This window comes from Megascapheus bottae, chromosome 21 (assembly GCF_031878675.1).
Source record: "Megascapheus bottae isolate mThoBot1 chromosome 21, mThoBot2.hap1, whole genome shotgun sequence".
NCBI lineage: Eukaryota > Metazoa > Chordata > Mammalia > Rodentia > Geomyidae > Megascapheus > Megascapheus bottae.
Genome location: NC_143529.1, coordinates 17,901,201 through 17,928,856, shown reverse-complemented (window position 1 = coordinate 17,928,856; position 27,656 = coordinate 17,901,201). Strand labels below are relative to the sequence as shown.

Here is a 27,656-nt window from a genome sequence, read left to right as displayed (position 1 = left end):
TGCTTTTCCCTGCCACTGTCTGGGATTTTCTGTCCCTTTCATGCTCTGTTCTTGCCAGAATCACATACTACAGTGTCCCAATTGCACAATGAAGCAATCTCTGAGCAATTTTAATCACTCTGAATGTCCTTTCTTGAGAAACTCTACACCCCACCTCCAAGAAACAGTATGCTAATCATGTAAAGAATCACCCCGGATTCCATTTCCACAAGGCTTACTCTCTCCTTCACAAGACAAGTTTCCTGAGCACCAGTCCCAATTTGGCCTTGATGATGACATGACCTCTCACAAGGTAACTCTAAGAGCAAAAGGAGAAAAGTAGAACTGGTCTGCTTACCTGAGGATTTGGATTTACGGAGTGTTAAACTATGCTGCTTTAAAACTGAGTGGTGAAAGCCATGCATGTGTGTGTGTGTGTGTGTGTGTGTGTGTGTGTGTGTGTGTGTGTGTGTTTTAAATCATCTTCATTATCCAGTCTCAGTGCTTCATCAAGCTTAGATGTTAAATCCCTATGAGTTTTTTGTTTATTATTATGAATTATTATTATTGTGAGTCGTGGAGCTTGAACTCAGCCTGGGCACTGTCCCTGAGCTCTTCAGTTCAAGGCTCCCGCCCTACCTCTTGAGCCACAGCGCCACTTCGCGTTTCCTAGTGATTAATTGGAGTTAGAGTCTCAGGAACTTTAGTGCCTGAGCTGTCTTTGAACTTTGATCCTCAGATCTCAGCCTCCTGAATAGCTAGGACTACAGGCGTGAGCCACCAGAGCCCAAGCTCAAGCTTTTCTTTTCTGGAAAGATGGGATTGCTATTTTGCTTTAAAGATTCACATTCAACCAACAGTTTTCGTTGCTCATGCCACCAAGTCAATGGTTCCAACTCCAGGTTCCCATAGCCCCATCTGTGGCATCTTTCTCCAGGAGAACAGGGGAGTCATCCATCTCATTCATCTTGTAATACCCATAATGCAATAGGAAGCGCCTAGTCGTGTGGGATGATGAAGGCTCACTGATCCATACAGCAGTAGAATGGTTGCTTCACTTTTCAAATGCAACATTTCCAAATAAAAGACAAATATTTTATCTTAATCAAATAAGAAACAGATTGACATGGCAAATCAGAACATGTGGCAAACCATGTGTAAAAAAACAGCACAGTGGGTTAGAAGATGGACTATGCCAGGTCATCTTTAGCAGTAAATTACTCCTTCTCTGCCATTCCTCTGTGCTTTAGTAAGCATCTAAAAAAGAAATAACTTATGCAGCAAATGGTACAGTTAAGCATGAGAAACACGTGGAAGATCTGGATGCAGTACGCCAGCTGTCACAGAGAACAGGAATCCTCAGCTGTTACTTTTTATTTTCTCCTTACAAGCAAGTCTTGCCCCATATATGAGACCCATATATGGGTCAACAGATATAGTTCATTCTGATTCTGACTCCCAAGCTAAATCATATTAGGTATATAGTTTTAGTACTGTAGTTTCTGCTTGTAATAATGCCTTAGTCCAATAAGGCTAACCATTCAAAAACATCTTGGGTCTATGCCTTGTGAATGTTTATAGAGAGTCTATAATCAACCTCACCAAAACACAAAAATGTTGACTAAAGAGATCATGACTGTCTTTTCCTTAGAGTTGCAGGCCAAATTATCCTCCATGTTTTATTTCTTTATTTTTTGTACAAATAATCTTTTTAATTTAGAACACGTTGTGATTTAAAAGAGAAAAGGAAAGGTCAAAAAAAAGAGAAAGCTTGATGAATTCTTGTGCAGAAAAAAATCACTTTCCTTGGGCTGCGAATCTTTATTCTGCAAAGAGTCATTTGAATATTTATAACATCAGCGCAAAGGGGGGGAAAACCAAGAGGGGGCTGGGGGGAGGGTAAAGGGACCAAGACATGTGGAAGGGTATCAATGTATGTGAATTAATGCACCTTCTATCTGGCAAATATCATGTTACCCTTTTATTAAATACAATAAAAAAATAATACAAAAAAAGAAATAACTTCACATAGTACATTAAAAACAACAACCACAAAGATAAAAAAAATTACCAACACAAGCAGAAAGCTATAGGCAATAAATGAGAAGCATACCTAAAGTATATATGTCTGTCTAGTCATGTGGCAGATGACTTCAATATAGCTGGTAGATCACTAAGACCTGTTGTCTTACTAATGTAAGATCATCCTACATTAGTACAGTATATCCATGAACCTATATTGGTGCATTGTTTTTAACATCTCCTCTATTCTGGAACCATCCTGCCCAGAGAATTTTTTTTTTTGGTAGTTTTAAGGACTGAACTCAAGGCCTTGCACTTGTTAGACACTCTACCACATCAGCCACAATGCCAGTCCTTTTGCTTGACATTTCTTTCTTAGATAGGCTCTCTGAAACTGTTATCTGGGCTATCATATCTGTCTTTCAAGTGGCTGGGATTTCAGGTAGCACCCCCAAATACGTTCAGTACCTAACATCATGTTAATTTGTCATGTTTCCTGATGGTTCTTTTGATGAGGTCAGTTTTCAGTTTGTCTTTGCTTTTAATAACCTTGACAACTTTAAGAAATTCTTGTCTGATGTGTTGGAGAATGTTTCTTGTTTAGGGTCTGTCTGGATTTGCCCTCAGAATTAACTGGATTCTGGGTTTGGGGGTAGTCAATTACTACATGGTCAAAGCTAGCACCAATAGCAGAGTCATGTCAATGCTGTCTATTCTTGTTATAAGAATGACTTTCTATCTTCATGGTTCCTACTTTTAAAAAACAGATGCCACACACACACACACACACACACGACAAAATGGAAAAACAGTGACTCCATTATAAACATAGCAATGTTTTAGCTATTTAACAATTTAAATATGAATCAATATCTCTAAATATCAGCAGGCAAGAAAGTTCACAAGATGCCGTTCAACCCATAGCTGGGCACAAGGGTGCGTTTCTGTCATTCTAAACCATTCTGGGGATTCCAGGCCAGACCAGTCCACGGGACTCCATCTCAATGGAAAGATGCTGGATGTGGCCACACACACTTGACATCCACACAACAAGAGAAAGCCTAAAATAGACAGATCTCAGCCCAGGCATGTTCTGGACAAGAAGACAGACTCTATTTCAAAAATAATCACTGCAAAAAAGGTCTGAAGGTGTGGTTTAATGGAACACCTGCCTGACAAATTTGGGGTTCAGAGTTCAAACCCCAGTGCTGGGGACAGGAAGAGAATGGAAGGGGAAGCAAAGGGGAAGAGAAGAGAAAGAGAAATGAAAGTGAATGGAAAAGAAAGGGAAACAAAATGGAAGGAAAGGAAAAATAGAAGGAAAAGGAGAAGGAAATCAAAGAAGGAGTTAACTAAAAAGCTTCTTCTTATGCCAGAAAGACAAACATTCATACCATAAGATAAGGAGATTGACTGCCTCCACTAGATAGGCTGCCTCCATTGCAACTTCTGCAAATTATTCCGTATATAAGAACTTTAATCCCTCTACTTGTAACAGGTGATAAGGAGCAGTGCCCTTCACCCAGTGGCTTTTATGACAGAGCAAAAGAGAGTGACTAATGAATCACTATCTTCAACACATCTAAGTGCAATCATTGGAATATATATATATATATATAATACATAAACTTGCACAAGCAAGTTATTGTATCTATATAGGTATGCATATTTCTATATGATAATATGCTCCTTTATAATACAAAACTAGCAACTAATTTGTTCTACTAATTGATAACTATTGTACTTATTACCTAAATATAACACAAGTTGAAGCAATAGAAGTGAAGTTGACATTGTAAGATCATGCTGATTATTAATTATAACCCTCCTCTCATAATAGTTGCCAGTTACAAAGTTACAAAATGTCCATTGGTTAGCTTACATTTCAGTACTGAGGTTTGAACTCAGGACCTGAACCTTGCTCAGCTTGCTCCCTGTTAGAGATCTACCACTTGAGCCCATACTCTAACTCCGTTTTCTTGATGGTTATTTTGGAAATGGACTCTCATGAACTAATCTGCCCAGGCTGGCTTCAAACCATGAATACTCCAATTCTCAATCTCCTAAGTAGCTAAGTAGCTAGGATTGCAGCAATGAGATACCAGTGCCTAGTTAGAATTTGCCAGTTCTAAAGTTATGGAGGAGTATCCACTGGTTTTGTTACACCTTTTTTAAATTGTAGTGTATAGAGGGGTTACGGTTATATTCTCCAGGTAGTAGGTGCATTACTTCTCACACATTGATACCCCTTCTCATGTTTTTGTTCCCATCCCCTTGTTACACTTTTTAATATGAGTTTCTCCTCTGGAAGCCAAAAACAAAAGAGAAATCCATGAAGATACAATATTAATATAATTTTCTCTAAAAATCCATTTGTCTTTAACATGGAGGAATGATTTAGGTAATAAATGGATTTTGTGCCTTTTTAAAAAGATAATGGATGTGTGTACTTGGGAAATGATTTTAATATTACCAAAGTTATCTTGCAAGAAGATAGTTATTATCATATCCATTCCACTTCCTGTTCTTCATTAAATGCATGAAAATTAAATTACAGGAGATAATTTTGAATTATTCTTCTTTAGCATAGAATTAATGACAATGGGGACAGAGAGAGAGAGAGACAGAGAGAGACAGAGAGAGACAGAGAGAGACAGAGAGAGAGACAGAGAGAGAGAGCCATGCTCCCTAGAAGGGAAGCCACTTTAAGACTCGATGGGCTTTCCTTATACGTCTGTTTTTATTTTTAAACACCACCACCTCTTTGCTGACCAACATTTTCTTGCAAATTATGGCCAAGATGGGAGGAGCATAGGGAAGAAGCTGGGTGAAAGTTGGTGACACTCCCTGCCAAAATTACAAGTGGAAATTGAATCCTTCAGCAATGCGTCTTAGGCATGGAAAAATAAAAAGTGATTTAAGGCTTCAACAGAACTGTAATCCTACTAAGAAAAAAAGTATGTCAATCTACTTTGCTGTCACCAAAAGATTTGAAGCTGGCTTTGTCACAGTTCTTTCTCCTTTATATAGAGGGGGGGGGGGAGAGCGGAGAGGCAAGAGGAGTTAAAAAAAAAATTGAGAAAGCCCTGACCCTTTAGATTCCATTTATAGTCTGAGTCTGAACGCCATCCCCCTTGACTAGTCAACTGTCCAATCGAGGTGCATGTGTCCAGATTCTAGTAGGCACAAAGTGAAATATATATGCATGCCCTTATACCATTTAACACTCTGGGTCCACCTTCAAGACACTGGGCTGTGAATCAAGCAAGCCACCACTGCTCTTCCAAGTATCATTTTGACAGGTTCTTCTGGAGGAGATCCTTTTGTTTTTCAAAGCCCATCCTTTTAAACAAAAATGGCACCAAAGAAAGACGTGAAGAAACCTGCTGCTGCACCAGCTCCGGCCCCAGCCCCTGCACCTGCCCCTGCCCCTGCCCCAGCCAAACCCAAGGAAGAGAAAATCGACCTCTCTGCCATTAAGGTAACTAAACAAATGAATTGTTTGGTTACTGAAACATTAAACAGTAGAGGAAACACCTGGAATTTTCTAAGAGGTGTTATTTTTTTTTTCCTTTGAGAAGCGCACTTAAAGATGAACTTCTTTATGAATTTTGTGTTGTTTGGTCAGTGGGGGGGTGAAGAATCTTTAGAAAAAATATCAAACAGTTTAGTGAAATATTGAGAATATGAAATGATGTGTGGGATTTTTTTTTACTCTAATTTTTTTTCCTAATTTCTATCTCTCCCTAAGTTATACAAATGTTATTCAAGAGACAGATGTTGCATTTACAAATATTTCAAGTAGTATTTTTTTTTAGTAATATGTCTCTGGAAACTGGATTGTTTGCTTCAAAACGATCTTTGTTTCCAGGAGCTTAAAGACAGCTGATTGCCCAGTTGTCCTGTCTATGTATACTCGACAGCTGTTTTATTTCATGTGTTTAAGGAAGAGAAAATTCTTCCATTCGAGCTAGTTCTCCCTTCTACTTTGCTTAATAAAATTTGATACAACATTAAATGAGAGCTCAGAGCAGAAAAATAGACATTCAAAGTGTTTCAGTGACCATAACTGTCATCTTATGTATATACAGCTTTTGATTGAGTTTCTCAGTTGCATCTAAATGAAAAACTAACTAAAAAACAGGATAAAACTTGTCAGTGGTATGGCTTTTCACGTTTGTCTTTGAGTGTTTGCATACTGATCTTGAACTAAGGAGAATGTGATTGATTTTTGTGTCAACGCTTTGCTGTGATCAAAGTTCTCAGCTGCTAAAAGATGATCTGCTTTTGGAAATATGTCAGGAGGGATGTGCGTGTTACCGCTACTCAGTGACTTGACCTATCAAGTGAGCACCGACTTCTCATTCATTGGGTTACCGTTGGTCCAAATCACAGGTTCAGATTTTCTGTCTAACAAACCTTGCCTTGTATGGAAGACAGTGCTTGTACAGACAATGCTTGTACAGAAAGGTCAGCGCCGCTCACATCCACCAAAAGGTCTGTCCATGGTGGATCTGAAGTTTGTTACGAATTGTGTGCTTACAACTGTAATGCGGCCCTACAAAGAAATATTTCGTTGACTACATCGATTTTCCAAAACTTCCCTAAAATAAACATTGAATTAGATTACCCTTAGACTGAAGAGATAATGTATTTCAAGGTTATATTTGGAAAAAATGTTGATCTAGGAGCTGATAGCAGTTAAGGACTAGTTTTAATACATATCCATTTAGGAAGGTAAAGGCATATCAGATCTCATTACTGATTTTCCATCTTACGGACTGCCTGCATAGAGGTATAGGTCTTGAGGAAGAAACTAAATCCTTTGTCTCTGGCAATTGTCATTAATGACACATTATCCAACTGTGATTACAGCCACAACAATAATTTTGATTGTTCTTATTCATTAACTCATTCTTTTAAAGTAACATTAGGGGTAAGAATCAGTGCCAAAGCTATTTTATTTATTGTGATTTAAAATTATATCAACTCTTTATAACTGGAATGGGAAGCCTCTGGAAGAAAACATCACTACTTTTTAAGAAAAACAAGGTTCTCCACTAACAGCAATAACAACATCCAAAAGCATAAGCATTAACTCTCCTCCATAGGAAATGGGTTGTCATAAGTAAATGAAAAAAAAGTTAGTCTAGTAGATGGAGAAATCCCTAAGAAAAGACCAAGTCTTACTTTTGCAATCCAGAAAGTATCCCAATTTAAGATATTGTCCATAGAAAAGATTCTGAATCTTGAAAACTTTTATCCTGCTGTGGATATGTTGAGTTGATGTTTATATGAGCTAATTCAACTAAGGAAAAGAAGGAAATACTCCAAGATGTGCTGTAAAAAGGTGCTAGCTCTAATGTCTTACTTCACAGTAAGAAACATAATACATTTGGATTAGGTTTATAAATCAAAATAGGAAAGTTAAGTGAATCTTCAAGAATCAGTAAGAAATTAACCTTTAATCCATTCAGTGCAAGTCATTCCCAATATAAAGATGAAAGAAAAGAATTAAAGCCATCCTATTTTTTGTAAAAGAATTTAAATGCCTTTGATGATGTACATTCATCAGTATAAAATTAGTGCATATTTGGAAGGAGGATAGCATAATCAAAAATATGGTGCAACTCAAGAATTTTATCAAATTTAATTTCATCACAGTAATAGAACTAATTAAAAAGTACAAAATTTCATATTATGATGTGTTTAATCACTTAATGATGTTTCTAAATATATATATAATACCTCATACAAGCGCTAAACAATTTCAAGCAGAGAAAATGAACTTTTAAAAAGTTAATAGAGCTCTTATATATGTTCATCAGCTTTTCCAAAAACTATGTAAAGAATAAAACTAATTGGATTTTAAACTTTCCTTTATTAATCATGTAAGACTAGAAGTTTTGATCAGATATGCAGCTCATGCTACCTACTAAGGAGGCAGATATCTGGAGGATGGACAAGACCCTATCTCAACAAATAAACTGGGTGTGATAGGATGTAGTTGCAATTCCAGCTATCTTCTATAGGCATTCACACAGTGCTCCAGGCAAAACTAGGGGACTGTCTAAAGTAAGTTAAAAAGTTGAGCTATGTTAGAGACTTTGTGTAGAATATGTGAGTCCCTGAGTTCAAACTTGTACCTGTAAAAGGAAACTAAAAAGGATGGGAAGGAAAGACAGGACATGCCAGGGGAGGAGGAGGGGAGGGGAGAGGAGAGGAGAAAGAAAAAGAAGGAAGGAAAAGGAAGGAAGGAAAGAAGGAAGGAAGGAAGGAAGGAAGGAAGGAAGGAAGGAAGGAAGGAAGGGAGGAAGGAAGGAAGGGAGGATCCTAATCATCTCTGGATACTGAGTAATGCATAAGTTTAAGACCTGTATTCTGCCCCAAAATATTCCAATGGGTTACCATATAATGGTTGTTCTCATATATTCCTGGATGTTTTCGATTCGTTTTCTTGGTTATTTAAATGCACTTTCCAATCTGACTTTCTGGGTTCTTGTTTTGTTTTCTTCTATTTGTTTTGTTTTTGCCTGTCCTGGGGCTTGAACTTAGAGCCTAGACGCTGTCTGTGAGCTTCTTGCTCAAGGCTACACTTGAGCCACAGCATCACTTCTGGCTTTTTCTCTTTATGTGATACTGAGGAATGAAACCCAGAGTTTCATGCATGCTAGGCAAAAACTCTACCCCTAAGCTACATTCCCAGCCCTTCTGGGTTATTTTAGAACATTTCTTCCATTGTTCTTGTCATAAAATCCTCAACATTCTCCCAGAAGATGTTTACAGGTATGCTACCCCATGATTTGTAGGGGGGGGAAGGTGGGGGGGTTCATGAGGCTTGAACTCTGGGTCTGGGCACTGTCCCTGAGCTCTTCAGAAGAGCTCAAGGCTACCACCCTACCCTTGGAGCCACAGTCCCACTTCCCATTTTCCAGAGGTTAATTGGAGATAAGGGTTTCAGGTTGAGTGCTGGAGCTGGCTTTGAACTGCGATTCCCAGATCTCAACCTCCTGTGTAACTAGGATTACAGGCGTGAGCCACAGCGCCCAGCTCCCATGAATTTTTTTTAAACCAAAATTCTGCTGTTTTTTTTGAACAACAAAGTTACTATCCTGGCTCTTTCTAAGAATTCTTTGCCTTCAGAGAGTTGATGCTCCCAGCAAGAGTTCATACTAAAACAACACCGCTGGAACTAACTCCCAAAGTACGTATGGCTCCTGTGCAAACACAGAAATATTAGCTGCAACCCTGTGAAATAATTAAATAAAATAAAGGAAATGACATGTGCCTGAAGTAAATCATCTTCAATACGTAAGTACAGCTTTTGCATGCTGCTTGTGCTAGTTGCAATGCAAGGTTGTTTGAAGATGGAGAACTTGAGTCCTATTTTTCATTTTGCTGTTTATATTTTAATTCTCACTGTGTTCGTTCAATCTGGTCACCACTGCTAGGCACACAGGTGACATCACCATGACAAAGTACTGGTACAGAGTGCATTGACAGAAACTTTACCAAATAAACAAATCTTGAGGCAACAGCTGACCACATTCTTGGGAAAACTTAAAATTTCAACTTAACTGATAACCTGAATGCCTCATGTTCCTCAATACACCTATTTATTGATGACTATTCAGTAGCTGCAGAAAGTTACATACACATTATGACTTGTGTTAGCCCAGGAATGAAAAGTTATTTATGTGTGTTTTTGTTTGTTTGTTTGTTTTTGCCAATCCTGGGGCTTGAACTCAGGGCCTGAACACTGTTCTTGGGATTTCTCAAGGCTAGAGCTCTACCACTTGAGCCACAATACCACTTCTGGCCTTTTCTATGTAAGTGATACTGAGAAATCGAACCTGGGTCTTCGTACATACTAGGCAAGCTCTGTGCCACTAGGCCAAACTCCTGGCCCTTATGTCGTGTTCTCTTTTATTTAAGAATGCTTTGGAAATATAAACACAACTATCAAGACATAAAAATTTATGACTCTATAGACATAATGTTTTATTGCATAGATTAATATGTACCTATGACATACAAATCCTCAGCCTAATTTTAATTATGTTCTAAAATCTAAGTGCCAGTGATTATACATAGAGATTCCCTTCTTGAATACTTGTTTGTTAAACACATCATTTGAAACATGTTGTAAAAATCAATGTTAATAAATTCTTTAATAAAAAAGAATGCTAATACATCTGATCCCATAGGAACTATTCTGAGAATGTCAGATGAAGTCATGGCCCATGGAAATCTCTGGAAATTTTCAACTCCTTTGTAATAATGACACTCAACTTTCATGTGAATTTATTCTCTAGTTTCACCTCCACAACTGTATTCTTTTAGTTACTTTTTTCTACCCTAAGAAACAGTCTAAATGATTAAATAAGTAGACAAGTGATGAAGCTAGCACTGAACATAGCGGAACTATCAGAGTTCACTATATTAACCATTCCTAAGCTACCTCTCATTTCTAAAGAGTATGTCAAAGATGTGTAAAGCAGCCATTTCTGTTCTTTATGGCATGGAGTAGAGTGGCTCTTGTGTTGTCCTGCACGGTTCTGTTCAGCCAGAAGAGGGAGTGAGAGGCCCACATCAGAGCAAGTTCACCAAGTCCTTGACCTTGGCACTTCACCACTGCTTTGTTCTCCATGCTTTCTTCAATTAGCACCTGTTGCTAAGTGAAGGCCAAAACCTTAACAACCTAGGACTCTTATTCATTTTATTTCAGCCTTCCATAACAAGTTGTGATCAGAAATCAACAATTAAAAAATACTATTGACCATTATAAAGTATTGAATTTTAAAATGATTTTGGTTTATTTTTAATTATTAAGTGCTCATCCATCTCAAATCTAATCTTGACATCTTACTATCAAGCTGATATTCTGCAAAGAGTATGAGATCTCTGCTTCACTTATAAATAGCTTGATTTAAACTGAAAACTCCAGCTAACATTCTCTGAGTACATATAGAAAAAAATGCATTACATGGTTAAATCAGAACTTAAACTGGTTTGAGACAAAGAATAGAAAAATTCCTACGCAGTCAATTTGTAATTTAAAAAAATTCATAGAAATATTAAGTTGCTTTCTAACTTTCCTTTATTTCATCTTGAAAATTTGTTTTCTTTTACAATGATGTTTCAAGAACTAAAAAAATAATCTCATGAAACATGAATGTCAACCAGTTGCAATACTAAGCCATTTTCTGAGGACATATAACCTCAGGGGAAAATGCAAATCATGTGAGTTTATTACTAGGTATCAGTATCATATTTCCTTTCATATATTCACACTGTTAACAGAAATAAAACAGGTGGACTAGATGAGAGAAAATATTAAAGAAAATTTTGTAACTCTAGAATTTCATTTTGGATTATCTCTATCTGAATTATGTCTTTGCAAAGAAAAATACAGCTTGAGAAGGAAGAGATATGTTCACCCACTAATGGTGAATAACTTTTCATTTTGAAGATAATTAAAATCTCTGTAAGACAAGAAGACTACAAAGTGACAGGGCCAAATTTAGCCCTTGACATTTTCATGCTGCAAATGAACCCCCCTGGCAAATTGTCTTTAGAAGTCATTCCATAATTACTTACACAGTATTAACCACCATCTGACTCAGGGAAATTATAACAAGGCTTATATTTAGTCTGCTGATACGACACTTCCTCCCATTTTTCTTTTGACTGAAATGTTTTTCATATGAAAATAATATCTTAAATAATTTGTTTCTACATACCTTTTCAGTTTGTTTTTACCCTAAACCAGAATCTAGATAATATGGGCTACATAGGAAAGACCATGTCTCAAAAATTAAAAAGATAAAACAGTATAATTATCTGATTTTTCTCTGTAGGGATATATGAATATTAACACTAACCTAGAGACTTCAAATTCTTATGAGGCAGAAAAAATAATTAGACTGGGAATCTTGTTTGGGTTCTCCTAACAGATTATGTGTTCATTGGATAAATAGCTTCTATTCTTTAGGTCATTTTTCATAGATTGTATTACCAGCCCACAATTTCTAGGGTCTAAAATTTGAAATTTTTGACCCATTTGTCAGCAGGATCTACCTCAATTCTTTTAATGTTTTCATAGTAAGACAGTTGAGATTACCAACTTTATACCACTGTGCCTGCCACTGTAATTTAAAACAACCCATAATTTTTCTAATACTTACATTATAAAGTTTGAAAGTAAAGGGGTAAACAGAAATAGAACTTTATTTTTTAAAAAAATTATATGAAAATTAATGCACGATTTTTTTAAAGTGCACATTTCCTTATCAGTTATTAACTGAGAAAAAGTGAGAGACCATAAGAGTAGGCTTGATCCACATTTTTAATTTTTGTGTTAAAATTCGCTTTGATCTCTATTAATTTCTATGGGTCTAAATTGCGTTAACAACATTGTCTTTGCTTCTTATATGACTGCCAAGAACAGAATTAGACACTTTGCCTCATTTCAGAACAATTTATCCAACCCATCATCTAATGTCATTAGAGAAGTGCAGCATTCTCACTGCTCTTCATTCTGCTTATACCATGCTCTTGTAATCAACTTATTGAAGTATAGCGGCAGTGAGATTTTTTAAAAAGCACAAGGAAATCTTGTGCTTAAATAAGTTATCCTAAAGCCAAAAAATAAAAAATCTAATCTTTCAGGGTGGGGTTAGAAACTCTTAAGATGGGACAAAATTAGGTAAAGTTATCACTGTGAATTTATATATGTCCCAGTCCATCTTTCATTCCCAGGCCTTAAATCAGGGACCTACAACAATGTTGTGTTGTCTGAAAACTAGCTCTGGTTAGAACAGCTTCTTTATCTTTCTTTCCCCTCAGTTAGCCCTGGACATTCAATGTCCATTTTATCTCACTAAGCACTGAAGATCATTGAAGACCATAGTCCATGTGCCTTCCTGCAGTATTTTTCCCTAGTACTTAATAGCACATAGTTTCCAGGTTATTTTAAATTATAACTTTTAAAACTGTACTAAACCTTATTATTTGTCGATTCCAGAATTTTTTGATTAACTGAACTTTAATGTTTTCCCTCAACAAACAAATCCTCCTATCAGAAAATTTATCTTGCCTTCAATCAGTTAAACAAACTTTATGATTACAAACTGAAGGACAATTTCCAAAACTGAAAAGACTCTGCAAGCCTTGCAATAAAGTTATTTTTAGTAGGAGTATCTTGTACCCTCTTACTTAGCTATAAACTCAATGACAAGTGATTGCCCAAGTCATAAAAATATATTTGTCTAAGATAAATGTATAAGCTAGAATAAAACAAAACGAATTTATAACAAGGTTGGAAAAGAGAAATCTTGGCAACAAACATTCTCATAAAATCTGAGAAGAAAGTACTAGAAAAACAGAGTGTAGATACCACTAATTCAGAATGAGCCAGAGCTGTGGCTGGGAAGCAGCAGGTGGTGGAGACGCAGTATTGAAGGAGAGTATACATAATTCCCCTAGAATGCAAGCTCTTCAAGAGCACAGATGAGGTGTCGATCCTCAGAAAATGTTCTACAGGAAGAGCTTGTGTTTAAAGGAAGAGCTTAATAGATTTGTGTTCTAGTGACTTTAATTGAATGAAAATCTACTGAACACCTAAAAGAAGCCAGCAGAGCTATGCGGTGGAGAGGTTGGAACATAAGGCTACCCAATCCACATTAGGAACAAATGGATTTAGGGATACGTTATGCTTCCCCCAATATTAGACAAGAAGGTTAAAAAAGCTTACAGCTGGGAGGAAGGAGCTAGGGAGAACGTTGAGAGAAAAGGATTATTGAAAGGGAGGAGGTTCAATCCATATCTTCAAGAATACTTAATTTCGACAAAGAGGAGAGCAGAGAGGCATTCAGGCCAGACTTAAAGACTTCAATCTAACATCTAAAATAAAGCAAGAGGTGAAATGGCAAGCTGAAGACACTATTAGCCAGCTGTGTATCCACATCACACCTTTGTTTGTAAGGCTGAGTACTTCATTATAATAACACTGTCAAGGCAGAAAGGAATGAGAGGCAGAGTCTATTCATTAAAAAAAAAAAATACTAGGGAAAAAAACAAAAACAAGAATACAAGGACAGTGTTTAGGCCCTGAATTCAAGCCCCAGGACTGACAATTAAACAAAAAAAAGGAATCCTAGAAAATAAATTATACATTGATTCATGAGCATAAAACCTAACCTAGGTCTTCCAACATTTTTTTGTTTTGATTCTATTTCTTTTATTTATTTGTTGTTTATGTAACACTGAGGAATCAAGCCCAGGCTTCAAACATGTTAGGCAAGCACTCATTCCTAGACCCTATATTCTAACTTTTAAACTATAGTTTGTTCTCTAAAGTTCAGTCTTTTCTATTATCAAATAATATGCTCAAAATTATATTTTAATTCTCAGTATGTATAAAAATGTCTAAACTGTTCTTCTCTGTGTGAGAAGGACATGGAGAGTTCTCCATGTCATTTAACAACTGCTTATCATTTTAAAGATTCTATTTTAAAATAATAAACCTTTATATGATATTCATATGACTCTGATAGCTTATTCCATAGAAATCTTTCCTACTGACTTTCTAGGTTATCCGACAGATTTGATGCAATTGAAATTGACCATGTTTTATATATACTTAATATCATACTTTTTATCTGGAAAAAATGAACTATGAAAATACTGTTACATCTAGCAACTCCAAATTTGCAATTTTGTAATATTAACAAAAATTAGTTTGAGGGTACATCTTAAATTATAGGGCAATTTTAGTTTAATGGTACAATTATATCCATATATTACAGAACTAAAATTGAACACGAAAAAACATGCTCTCCTCTTAATAGCTCTATGCATAAAAATCATGAAATTCTTAGTTAAATAATTATTAAAGTTGATAATTTTCCACCCCTGAATCTTTCATTTTCCCTGAATGATTCAAAGCATTTAAAAAATTTCTCTACTAAATTTTATTTCCCAATAACCTTTCAAAATGTCAATCTGCTTATGAAGGTACAATTACCTAAGGACCAGTAATTTATAAATTATATCTTCAGACCTCATTTGGGATCTCAATGTCCCAAGTAATTTTTCCTAATAGACTTCAAGCCAAAAGAGACCTATATTAAATTGTGGAATTTTTTTTTTCTAGAATGATTTGAGGGAAAGCATTGAAGTATATTTTCTTGTAGTAGGAGAGAGTTCATTGTTTTTATGACCATCTTCTTTAAAAAACACTTAAGGAAGCAGTAACTGACTCAAAATTCATCTCCAATACATTTTATACCTGTGAACTACTTGAAATATGTAGAAAATTATGAACATTTTGTCTGAACTTCAGTAGATGTACTAGGATTAGTCTCCTCTACAAACTTCATTCTCAATACTATTCCAAGTAGGAAATTTTTCCCCATATGATAAGCTGCCATGAAAACCCACTGCCGGCCATTTCCATAGCTGTCTTTAAAATGTTGAAGTACAATGTTGCGTTCCCACAAGTCTTGCCTTATATTTTTTTCTGCTCAGTCTGCAGACTGACTCATAAAGTATTCGACAAGGGCAGGGGGCTGGTGACTCACACCTGTCATCCCAGCTGCTCAGAAGGTTGAGATCTGAAGATTTCAGTTTGAAGCCAGCTCAGGCAGAAAAGTCCATGAGACCCTTATCTCCAATCTAGCCTTGAACTTCAGAAATTTAAATAACTATATATATTTAAAAATATATGACTAATCAGCCATCAACCAAGAACAAAGAATGAGGAAACTGCACAGATCGAGTGTCAGAAGACGAAGGGAGAATGATAGAAAATAGAGCTGGAAAGCCATTCCTTATTTAGAGTGTACTCCTGATACTGTAATTTGCAAAAGAACAATTTCATTGGCTATTTCAAGACCTGAACAGATGGCCATGTGTGTACATCCTAAAAAAAAAAAAAAACCCACAGAGCACGCATGGCCTTTTCAGGTCCTCTGAACTTTACCATAAGTGACAGGGCTTGAGAAGATGCTCCTTCTATAGCCATTGCCATTTGAAACCCCAAACCATTCCCAACCAAGAAGTTGCATTAATAGCAGATCCTTGCTGACTGGTACTCTGCAAAGCCTGTAATTCACCCAGAAATGAAGTCGGCCATTAGAGAAAATGTTAACCAATTCCACACTGTAAACAAAGAAAATTCATCTTAAAGGGACACCATGTGCACATATCAGAGAGATAAAGACCATAAAAGTACTGACAGGTTTCAGCCCCACTCTAGCATCCACTCCCAAGTCCTGCTTTCCTAAAAATAGCCCCCAGAGTACAGATCTCTTTCTCTTTGCCCTAAGAAAGCTAAAGAACTCTCTAAGGGGAGTGGCGAGACTGCCTCTGAAACTTGATGCTGGCTGTGAGGTCAGTTTGTCCAGAAATAAAAGGGAGCCTTCAGAGCAAAGAGAACTCTACTCAGGGATTGGAGTTGCCCTCAACTTCCTACTCTTCAGCCACTTCACTCTGTTTTGCAGCCCAGAACTCCATCATGGTGGGTAGGAAGATAGAGTTTGATGCATAGGAACTTTGGGGGAAAAAAAGGCAGACAAGGAATACAATTGAGGGAAAAACTTATCTAGATCAAATGCTTAGAATCTTTTCTTGGTTTTAATGAGGTATATGGAAGACAGAAGAAATTACTTAAAGCTGTGATGCATCTTACGCCTAAGAAAGCTTTTATTTTGTCAGTGTTTGCTCTATCATAAAGGCTTACCTAAATTTAGAAAAGAAACTTGCAATGCTAGCAAAATAGTATACCTTAACATACAATCAATGCAGTTTTAACTGCTGGCTAAAATTAAACTGTTTTTTGATGCATTGGGTATTATGTACTAGCAGCAGAGAGATTTAGCAATCTTTATAAACTGCTCATCTGTACTTTTTACAGTTCAGTGTGCCCAATGTCTTCAGTGCATTATAGATCATTGTATTGCTCTAGGAAGAATTTAATTTAGCATTTGTTGCTTCATGGATTCATCTCTTAAAATACAGAGACCTGTTCCTTAATTGTCTTTCTCAAAAGATTTGTCTGCTCCTAGATTCCAAAGTGCTCTAAGGCAAGCTTCTTATTCTGTGACACCTACCTGGGCTTCCTAAAAGTCTCAGAGCAGAGAGCACTCACTTTCTGTCAATGCATTTGAACTAGTCGTTTCTTCCTTTTTCTCTCCCGCCACTACAGTCCTTCAGTGCTGACCAGATTGCAGGTAAGTGGTCTGAACTTCTCTACTGCAGATGTAGGCAGACTACTGCCTGGTTTCTGAAATGTCACTTAACACCAAGCCTTGCTATTTTGTGGCTCAATCTGTTCGTATCCGAGCTATGCCTGAACTCTGAAAAGTAGGCCGACTTTTAGAGCTTACTTTGAAGAGTACTCAGGAAATGAGCTGGATACACTTAAAATCCGGACATTTTTGTTTGGTTAAAATTATTTTTTGTGATTAATTTCTTTCTAACAGATCGAGTTCTCTAAGGAACAACAGGATGGTAAGTTTAAAGGCTGTAGTTGTTAATATGTGCACACTCATTAGATGACATGTGAGAAAACCAGCTCCCGTGGGATGAGCTCAACGCTTCCTAATTATCCACAGTTGCTATTGCCACGCTAAATATAAATTGTTCTCACTCCAAATATAAGTTTGTTCAACCTGGAGTCTTTGCTTATAATCAGTAATCAGAGATTTAAGCAAATAACAACTAAATGCCACAAAATAAATCCTCAAGTTTACTGATTCCTAAGTAAAACTGATCACACACATAGATATGTGTGTGATCACAAAAAAGATGTTGATTTTTACTAATCAAATTCCTTAAGAGAGATGTGGAGAGACTACATCATTCAATTAAGAAAACAAAATAAGTTATAAAGACTATTCATTTACCACATCCATACAATTTCAGTAGGCAGCCATGGTGAATTGTAGAACAAATGTGACTTCATAGAGCTGTGGGCAGGAATATCATTCATCCTCTGACCCAGCCTTTATCCAATAGATGCAGAATGGATACCTAGAGAAGTAATAGGTCTTTCCTAGGACCCCATAACTTGGTGATAAGCCAATTAGAAATTTATTTCATAAAAATATTCTTAAAGTCTTAAGATTCAAAGATTCTGGATTTTTCAAAGACTTTTAATTTCCTCTTGAGTCGTGTAGGTGTGTGTGTGTGTGTGTGTGTGTGTGTGTGTGTGGTTACTGGGGTTTGAGCTCAGGACTTAGGTTTTTTTTTTCACAAAGTTAGCACTTGACCACAGCATTTTGATGGCCAGTTAGAGATAAGGGTTTCAACTTTCCTGCCCAGGATGCTTTCAAACTATGATTCTCAGCTCTCAATCACCTTAAGTTTGAATATTGACTACAGTTATATAATATGTATTTTTATATTATGTCAACAAGTATATAAATAATATAGATAATTAGTAAAGACCTAGTAAAGACCTGTACCTGTCTTAGTGTACTGTTTGTCATGTTCTTCACTTGGGTATCAAGAAAAACTGGATGTGTACTACACTACAAATGATGCTATTATCACCCACAAGATGGGTGATGGGCCCATGTAGAAAGAGGATTGGATAAATGTATGATTTACAAAATTTTTAAATATTGTGAAATTTTTGGTAACTCTGCTATAATTTGTTTGACATTAAGTGACTTTTTGCTAGTGATGCATCAAGTCTTGCATTCCAACCCGCTCTATGTCTAATTTACCATGTCACTATGACTGCCAAGCTACTGTAGGATTTTGCAATGAAAGACTTTTAAACCCTTGCAGAGACCAACAGACTCTCTGTTGAATATGAAACCTGTGGCTCCACATTTGAAGTAGATTTTAGACAAGAAATGGAATAAAATTAATGTAGTGGATTGGTTTCCTTTCATTTTAGAAAAACAAATATGAGCTTTGAAAATCAAATGGAAATCCTGTACTTTCAGAAATGAATAAAGTCTCCCTCATTTACTTGTTTAATGATTAAAGAAGTTTGTTCATGCTGCTCTATTTGCACTGAGAGAACAAAAAGGACAGTGGGAAAGAGAAACATTACAGTATTCCAAATGTCCAAGTCCTATGATGTCTGCTTAATTTGTCACCAGCCATATGATGCTACCATAACTTATCAAAATTAATAAATTCTAAAATCCATTTTCTTTAAGGGCAGTAGAGGTATTTAAGAGTCCAAAGGTAAGGGGTGGCGCATATATACAATAATCCTATTATCGGCCCCCCAAATCCTAAAACTATGTATTAACGGGGCAAATAGAAAGGTATCAGTATAGTTTCTATTAAAAATAATAACTCTACTCTGTTATTGAAGTATGGAAGTGGCCACAGATTAAACATGAGTAAATATGTAATTTTCTTTCTAGAAACAGGGAGGGAGCCATGAGAAGTAGTTTGTCAATCCAAATTCTAGACTTCTCAAGAGAGAAACATTGTTTACATATTGGAACACAAAGAATATATGTTTGTTTGTTTGTTTCTCTGGTCTCCACATGAAATCAACACAAGGGTTAAATGTAAGAGTGATTTTGTTATATCCCATCAAAATCCAACTCCTACACCAGTATCTAATCAAGGTAATTGTGAGTTCTTTGAGTATTCTGGGACTAAAAACATAGAACCAGTTACAAGAATAGTTCAATTTCACGCATTCCTTAAAAAGATGAAAAATGATATTTGGTTACCGGGAGTTTAGCCTAGTGGTAGAGTGCTTGCCTTGCATTCACAAAGACCCGGGTTCGACTCCTTGGTAACACATACATAGAAAAGAAAAAAAAAAAGCTCGAAGTGGTGCTGAGGCTCAAGTGGTAGAGCTCTAGCCTTGAGAAAGTCCCAGGACAGTGCTCAGGCCCTGAGCTGAAGCCCAGGACTGGCAAAAAAAAAAAAAAAAAAAAAGTTTAAAAAAAAAAAGAAAAATGATATTTGGTTAGGGGTAGCATAGACTCTGAAACATGTATTTTAGGTATTTTAGCTATTTCATAAGTGATCTGCCTAGACAGTAGTGTGTGTGTGTGTGTGTGTGTGTGTGTGTGTGTGTGCTTTCTATTACTGGGGCTTGAACTCAGAGCCTGGTACTGAGCTGTTTTGTGCAAGGCTAGTGCTCTACTTTTGGCTTTGGTGGTTAATTGGAAGTAAGAGTCTCACAGCTTTCCTGCCTGAACTGGCTTTGAACTGTGATCCTCAAATCTCAGCCTCTTAAGTAGCTGAATAGCAGGCATGAGCCACCATGCCCGGCCTAGCCAGTATCTTTTGATTGGAAACCAATGATTGACTTTAAAAGGTGTGTTTTCAGCTCTACTAGTTCATTCAAGAACATTTTTAGAGCCATTAATACTCCAAGGAGTCACCATCAATACTTCTGGACTTCCCACACATTTATTTAAGTTTACAAAATTTAGTGTAGTAGCTTTAGTAGCCTCTAAATCTGTAGTAGACCTCTTCCTTTTTTTCCCACACAATTTCTAAATTCTTTGCCATTTTATTTTGGAAAATAAAACCAATTCTAGCAAAAGAGAACAATAAACTATATGGGAAGTGACCAATAAAGTGATTTGATAAGGACAGAAATATGTGCTGAACACGTACTCACACACTCACACATACCCACAGTGAACACAAGTAAACAAAAAATATGAAAAAAAATCCCAGAGGCAGGGTGTAGATACAGTTTGTGAGTACAGAAATTATGTAACATGCAATAAGCATGTAAGTTTAATCCCTAGTAACACAAAAATAAATCGATTAACTACCAGTAAGTTGACCTCATTCACGTGAATAATCTGGTCACAACAACTTCAGTGTTGTCATCAGGAGAAAGCTGGATAGAGTATACAATTGATCTCTCCACACTTTCATATAATTGTGTGTGAAACTGCAATTATCTACATTAAAAGTTAACTTAAAATTCATACTTAAATTATAAAGCCACTCTACAAATATATTGTTATATGCATTACCTGGAAAAAAAAGAGTACAGATATTATCATAGCAAAAATAAAAAAAAAAAACCGCATCTCCTTCTGAATTTCTTATCCTAGAAGCCAGCTAAGGTTGCATGCACACAGATGTGGATAGATCATATAGGAACTACAGGTTTCTCTCACTCTTGTACATTTTTCCCTGAAAAATAAGTTTGTTTTGGAAGAAAACCTAGTTGAGATCACATCCTAGAAAACCTGAGGTTTCTCTATATAATTTAAGAAAGAAAACTAGATTATCTTCAGCTAACAAAAATCCTGATTAGAAATGTGTTTTTCCTTCCTTCCTTCCTTCCTTCCTTCCTTCCTTCCTTCCTTCCTTCCTTCCTTTCTTCCTTCCTTCCTTCCTTCCTTCCTTTCTTTTGCCAGTCCCAGGCTTGAGCTCAGGACCTGAGCACTGTCTTTGGGCTTTCTCAAGGCTAGAGCTCTACCACTTGAGCCATTGCAGGGTTCTATGTGTGTGATACCAAGGAATCGAATCTGGGCCTTTGTGCATGTTAGGCAAGCACTCTACCACTAGACCAAACTCTTGGCCCTAGAAACGTGTTTTCTTGACAGTTTAATGAATTTTCTGGAGATTATTAAGTTTTCCCAAGTCCTAGGACTTTCTTAACCTAGTCATCCTTTCTAGATAGGTGAAGGAAATATGAATAAATACGACTAGGAAGTTCAAATTTGCATAAGTGATTATGAACATATATTGAAATTGGAAGAGAAATGTTGAAAGTATTCAATAAGGATTAATTGAGGCAAAAGAAGGGAGGCTACACTCAGCACCAGTGGCTTATCCTTGCAATCCTAGCTACTCAGAAGGCTGTGAGCTGAGGATTGCTAGTTCAAAACTGGCAGAGGCAGGAAAGCCCATGAGACTCTTTTTTTATTTTATTTTTTGTTTGTTTGCCAGTCCTGGGGCTTGAACTCAGAGCCTGGACACTGTACTTGAGCTTTCTCAAGACTAGCATTCTACTACTTGAGCCACAGCACCACTTCTGGCTTTTTCTGTGTATGTGATACCGAGCCAGGGCTTTGTGCATGTTAGGTAAGCACTCTATCACTAAGCTACATTCCTGGCCCCTCCATGGATTCTTCCAGAATAAAGCTGGAAGTGGAGCTGTGGTTCTCAAGTGAAAGAGTGCTAACCTTACACAGAAGTTCAGGGACAGCACCCAGGCCTGTGTTAAGATAGCAATTTGAGTGGTGAGTAAAATCTGTAAAACAAGAATTTGAACTGAATCCTTGACAGAGTTAAAGTTAATGTATATCCTACAAAATTAAGGAGAGCAAGGGAAGGGATGAGTAGCAAAAGAACCGGGGAGAATGCTGAAAGTGGTAACATTGATCAAGACACATGTATCCTTTGCACAACTACTAAAAGATTTTGTTAATAGATGAACTAATGCAATCAGACGTAACTAATCATAACTATATTCTAAGTATATATAATTGTAATTTTGAAGAAGGAAACAAACGCCATCATGTTCCTTGCTTCTTGCAGAATTCAAGGAGGCATTCCTCCTGTTCGACAGAACAGGTGAATGTAAGATCACCTTGAGCCAGGTCGGTGATGTCCTTCGGGCCCTGGGCACAAATCCCACCAATGCGGAAGTGAAGAAAGTCCTGGGGAACCCCAGCAATGAAGGTGACTCATTGGTCCTTTCCAGATCTGTGTGTCAATGAGATGGAACAGGAGAGGAACAGAAAGAAATAAGGTTCAGGTTATGCCTGAAGATGATTGCCTGAGGGCAAGTGATATCCCTGCCAAGAGCATCTAGAGTCTACCATCTGGAGCTTAGGAATTAAGGAACTAAGTAACATGCAAATTCCTGCATATGTTCAGACTCCACATCTTTAAAAGAGAAATAGATTTCAACTAAGAAAGTGGATATGTAGCTAAAATCTAGTGGACTTTTCTCTTTCTTTCTTTCTTTCTTTCTTTCTTTCTTTCTTTCTTTCTTTCTTTCTTTCTCTCTTTCTTTCTTTCTTTCTTTCTTTTTTGTTTCAAGTCCTGGGGCTTGAACTCAGGGCCTGGGCACTGTCCTGGAGCTTTCTCAAGGCTAGCACTCTACCACTGGAACCACAGCACCACTTTCAGCCTTTTCTGTGCATGTGGCATCGAGGAATTGAACCCAGGGCTTTGTGCATGCTAGACAAGCACGCTACCACTTGGCCACATTCCCAACCATACTTTTAGAGGAAAAAAAAAACATTTTTAAATAAAATCTCTGCAAATAAAGTTTCAATATTGGGAAGTGTTTGAAACATGCTTGCTTCCTTTGTTCCATCCATTATCTTTGCCACTGCTTCAATGACTGCCTTCAAAAGAAACTCAGCTATCTTTTTCTTATTTTAAAAGATTTTATTAGCACTGTTTTTTTACATCATATTTCAAAAGTCATGTTTAACAAACAAGTATCCGAGAAGGGAATCTCTAGAAACTCAGCTATCTTAATTAAGTACAGACACATTGACATCTTAATGAGTGCTATCTATTTCTAACGAATTGCAAAAGATTTGAAAATCCTATGCCAGAACCTGCATTTAGTGCCCCAGGGTAAATTTTGGAACAGAAATCCATGGGACATGTAAGTATAAAATGGCACAAGTAATTCATTTGATGTAGAAATCCAATCATTAGTTTGGAACACGGAAATTGTTTCTAATCCCAATGGTTCAGACAAAGTATAGCAGTCTACTGGAAAAATGTGAGTCTAAACAAAAAGGACCTAACACAAAACTGAAGTCTTTTAAGTAGATATTTGGGCAGTTTATCTTTACCATTATGGGTAAAAAAGGGAAAATAACCTTGTAATTGTTTTTGGTAACTAAGAATATTTTGGAGATTTTCCTTCATCAGAAAAGGTGCAAGAGCCGGGGAGTTTGGCCTAGTGGTAGAGTGCTTGCCTAGCATGCATGAAGACCTGGGTTCGATTCTTTGGTCCCACATACATAGAAAAAAAAAGCTGGAAGTGGTGCTGAGGCTCAAATGGTAGGCCTCTAGCCTTGAGAAAACCCAAGGACAGTGCTCAGGCCCTGAGCCCAAGCCAGGAATGGCAAAAAAAAAAAAAAAAAAGAAAAGAAAAGAAAAGAAAAGGAGCAAGAATTTTGATTCCAAGAAAACTTTTAAATAAGTCTGCTGAAGATTTTCTCATTTTCTTTGAAAGAAATTTTAAGTTAAATCATGCAGAAAGTAATTGGAGCAGGAGATAAAGTGAGAAAATAATAGGCTACACCTTATTTTTAAATGTCCTTGCCTAACCTGCCAACATCCATCCTGAACAGAATTAATAGGTAAATGCTCATTTATAGAACATTCAGATATTACCTACCTAATATAATTCAATGCACTACAGTTCTATATTTTGAAAGAAAAATAGGGGAAATTTTATTGTTATTTTATTAGTACATATTTTTTCCTATGACTAGATAGTCTATTTCATAATTTTATCTTAAAGGAATTTGTCAGAGATACCAATGACTCTACATTGCAAATCAGTGAGGAGATCACAGAATATTTGACCCAAGAACTTTCTTCACAAGTTTTTTAATTACTAAAAATTTAAAGAAATTTAAGCCTATAGGAAAGCTCAGAATATAGGTGCAATAAAATAATAATTAAATGTTAATAAAAATAAAGAATTAAGTTTTACTTTATCTATATGGTGATGGGTTTATAGCCACTATAATTTTCTATTGCTTTTCTAGTGATAGACTATATTAAATTGGCATTACTAAGAAAATAGGTAACACTCATTAAGCACCAAATTTTGCCCACGAGCTTTAATAAGCTTTATGTGTATTATCTCAGTTAATTCTCATAATAACACCCTGAGGTAGTTGTGGTTTAGTGATGAAGATTTAATATACAAGATGCTTTAAAAAGTTACCTACTGTTCCATAGTTCTGAGTGGTAGATTAGGAGTAGAATCTCAACACAATGGCTCTGTAATTCATGCTATTGCTCTCTAGTATAATATTTTTGTTATTTTAACCATTTCACAACTGTAGTTTAAGCTCTGTGAAGGTCTTTTTTTTTTTAGATCATCTGAATTGAATTTCAAGTGTAATTTGTTACTCTGAGATGATATTTTATGGTAGCTATTAACTCTCCAAATTAAATTTTCTTCCAGAGCTGAATGCCAAGAAAATTGAGTTTGAACAATTTCTGCCCATGATGCAAGCTATTTCCAACAACAAGGACCAGGGAAGCTATGAAGATTTTGTTGAGGGTCTGCGTGTCTTTGACAAGGAAGGAAATGGCACAGTCATGGGTGCTGAGCTCCGCCACGTGCTAGCCACTCTGGGTAAGGAGAATGTTATTTCAAGGACTTAATTGGGCAGAATATACAGGAAAGTTCAGGACGTGACAGGAGAGTCATGTCATACTCACAACAAGAAAGGGTGAAGGATTACAGATTCATCAATAATTCTTTTGATTGGTCTCAAAGACAGTGAATTTGTTTCAGGAAAACTAGCAATGAAGAAATAAACCATCGTAGTTCCTATAGGATATATATCGTATGATAAGATATAACATGTATTTTATTCATTCATTCCAAAAGTTTGCTGATCACTTACTGAGCATGAGGGAAAGAAGAAGGAAACCATTTTGTTTTGTTTTGAACAGTTAGAATTTATGGAAGAATTTTGAAAATGTCTGTGACCTTATTTCTGACAAAAGGGTGGGGGATGTTTTTCCAGGTGAAAAGATGAAAGAGGAAGAAGTGGAAGCCCTCATGGCAGGCCAAGAAGACTCCAATGGCTGCATTAACTATGAAGGTATAACCAATGCATACTGGTATTTCGCAACTCTGATTTCGTTGATAATAGACTCCATTTGAACTAAAATGCTTCCTTTCTATTGACAGACCTACACTGTATGTCATCAGTTATATTCTCTAAGAAGACATTCTGTGAGAATCTGAATAGAGACATAGGATTTATTTATTCCAGTGTTTTTACCAAACCCATACATTGTTTCAGTTTAGCAAGTGCTTTCACATTTATTTTTTTTTCCTGTTACATCTTAGGCTGGAGGATGGGCAGGGCTCGTGTCAGAATCAAATGGACTAGAATATTCAAGTTGTGGAGATTTTAAAGTTCTTCACAAATATGAAACAATTAATAAAAGTGACAACACTGAGGGCCATAAGGATTTACTTAGTGATAATCAAAGATAAATAAAAGTGCTAGCACTTAAATTTAGTTCTCTTCATCTAGTGTTCTTGCATACATGAAGATCATTTGTTAGTTAGTATATTGGAATCTATCTTGTAAGGTCAACATTTGGAAGACCAAAACAGGAGTATCACAAGTTCCAGGCCAGCCTGGACTATATAGTGAGACATTGAGAAAGAAGGAAAGAAGGAGCGAAGGAAGGAAGGAAGGAACGAAGGAAGGAAGGAAGGAAGGGAGGGAGGGAGGGAGGGAGGGAGGGAGGGAGGAAGGCTACATAAAACAAACATGAGAATAACTTCGCACAATATAATTTGCATGTAATACACTACACAAAACAAAGATGCATAATGTAATTTGTAAATTTTAATATTTCCAGTAAAATTGAAGGGATTATCTCAGACTATGACTAATCTAGATACATTTCAATAAATTTAAGTAGGTAGCTTTGATAAAAATGCAAACTTAGAATGTCCAACAACTTAGAAAAAAAATAAGAACAAAATAAAACAGGGGAGAAGCCCATAGATGGGGGAAAAAAAGTAAACAGGAGAGGAAAGAAGAGGAGAGGTGGGAAGAAAAGACAAAAAGAAAATATTTAACTAAGAATATCTTTACTGTGAAGTTTAATTGAACTTCCCTTTCTTACTTCTAAACAATTTTCCATGTTTGGTTAGTCCTATAGAAGAATATCTTGTTAACATAGCATAGAAGTATGGAAAAATAGCATTTTAAAAATAGATAAAGTCAAAGATAAAGTTCTCCATTAAATTTGACTGTTTCCTAACCCTAAACTGTCTTTGTCACCCCCTCAGCTTTTGTCAAGCACATTATGTCCGTGTAATTGGAGCTCTTTAGGTACGTTCTGGGCCCCTTTCATAAATATTTGGCTAATGTTTATACTTTCTAATTCTTTTCTTTGGAAGTAATAGGTATGTTCCAATGACATAAATTTGGAAGTGTAATTTCTTTGCCCAACTGGGAGAAATAACACTGCTAGAATAAAATAAATATAGAATTCTCAATATTATATATATATATATATTTAACTCCTTTAAATGCTATCAGAATAATCAGTATTAATTTATGCACTAGATATAATCAGTATTGGTTCCTAATGAAGAGTCAGTTTTGCACATTATTTCCTTCTGAGTTTTCTGTCTGGAAAGATTTGATCAACATCTCACTCACCTTCCTTCTCCCTTACAGAACAAGCACTTGCTGAAACCTTATTTCAATAAACTCATGACTGACTGTACAGATCTGTTTTCCACCATCCAGAGAAACAAAACCACCTGGACCATTGAAGACTGAAGGAGTCCCTGCATTTTTATATGCCTTAAGTTTTTTTGTTCCTCTCTCTGCTGCTGCTCTGTGCAAGAAGAATAAAAAATTGACAATTTAGAATCCAAGTATCATCTTTAATATCCACCATGGGTGAACAAGCATCCCTAAAATACTACAGCAATAAACAGAATTGGT

General features: G+C 36.4%; 1 protein-coding gene across 3 annotated transcripts; it reads left to right on the top strand.

Moving 5' to 3' along the window:
• Positions 1-224: 224 nt before the first annotated feature.
• Positions 225-27,656, top strand: Myl1 (myosin light chain 1). Of its 3 annotated transcripts, XM_090354373.1 has the most exons (8): positions 225-292; positions 5,304-5,482; positions 17,487-17,514; positions 22,498-22,641; positions 25,130-25,303; positions 25,701-25,778; positions 26,990-27,032; positions 27,384-27,656. In XM_090354373.1, the coding sequence occupies exons 2-7, from the start codon at positions 5,357-5,359 to the stop codon at positions 27,016-27,018; spliced, it is 579 nt and encodes a 192-aa protein (XP_090210499.1). In that variant the 5' UTR covers positions 225-292; positions 5,304-5,356; the 3' UTR covers positions 27,019-27,032; positions 27,384-27,656. The 3 variants fall into 3 exon arrangements, with proteins under 3 accessions (XP_090210499.1, XP_090210500.1, XP_090210498.1); XM_090354374.1 differs by lacking the exon at positions 5,304-5,482 and having other exon boundaries at positions 241-292; XM_090354372.1 differs by lacking the exon at positions 225-292 and having other exon boundaries at positions 5,242-5,482.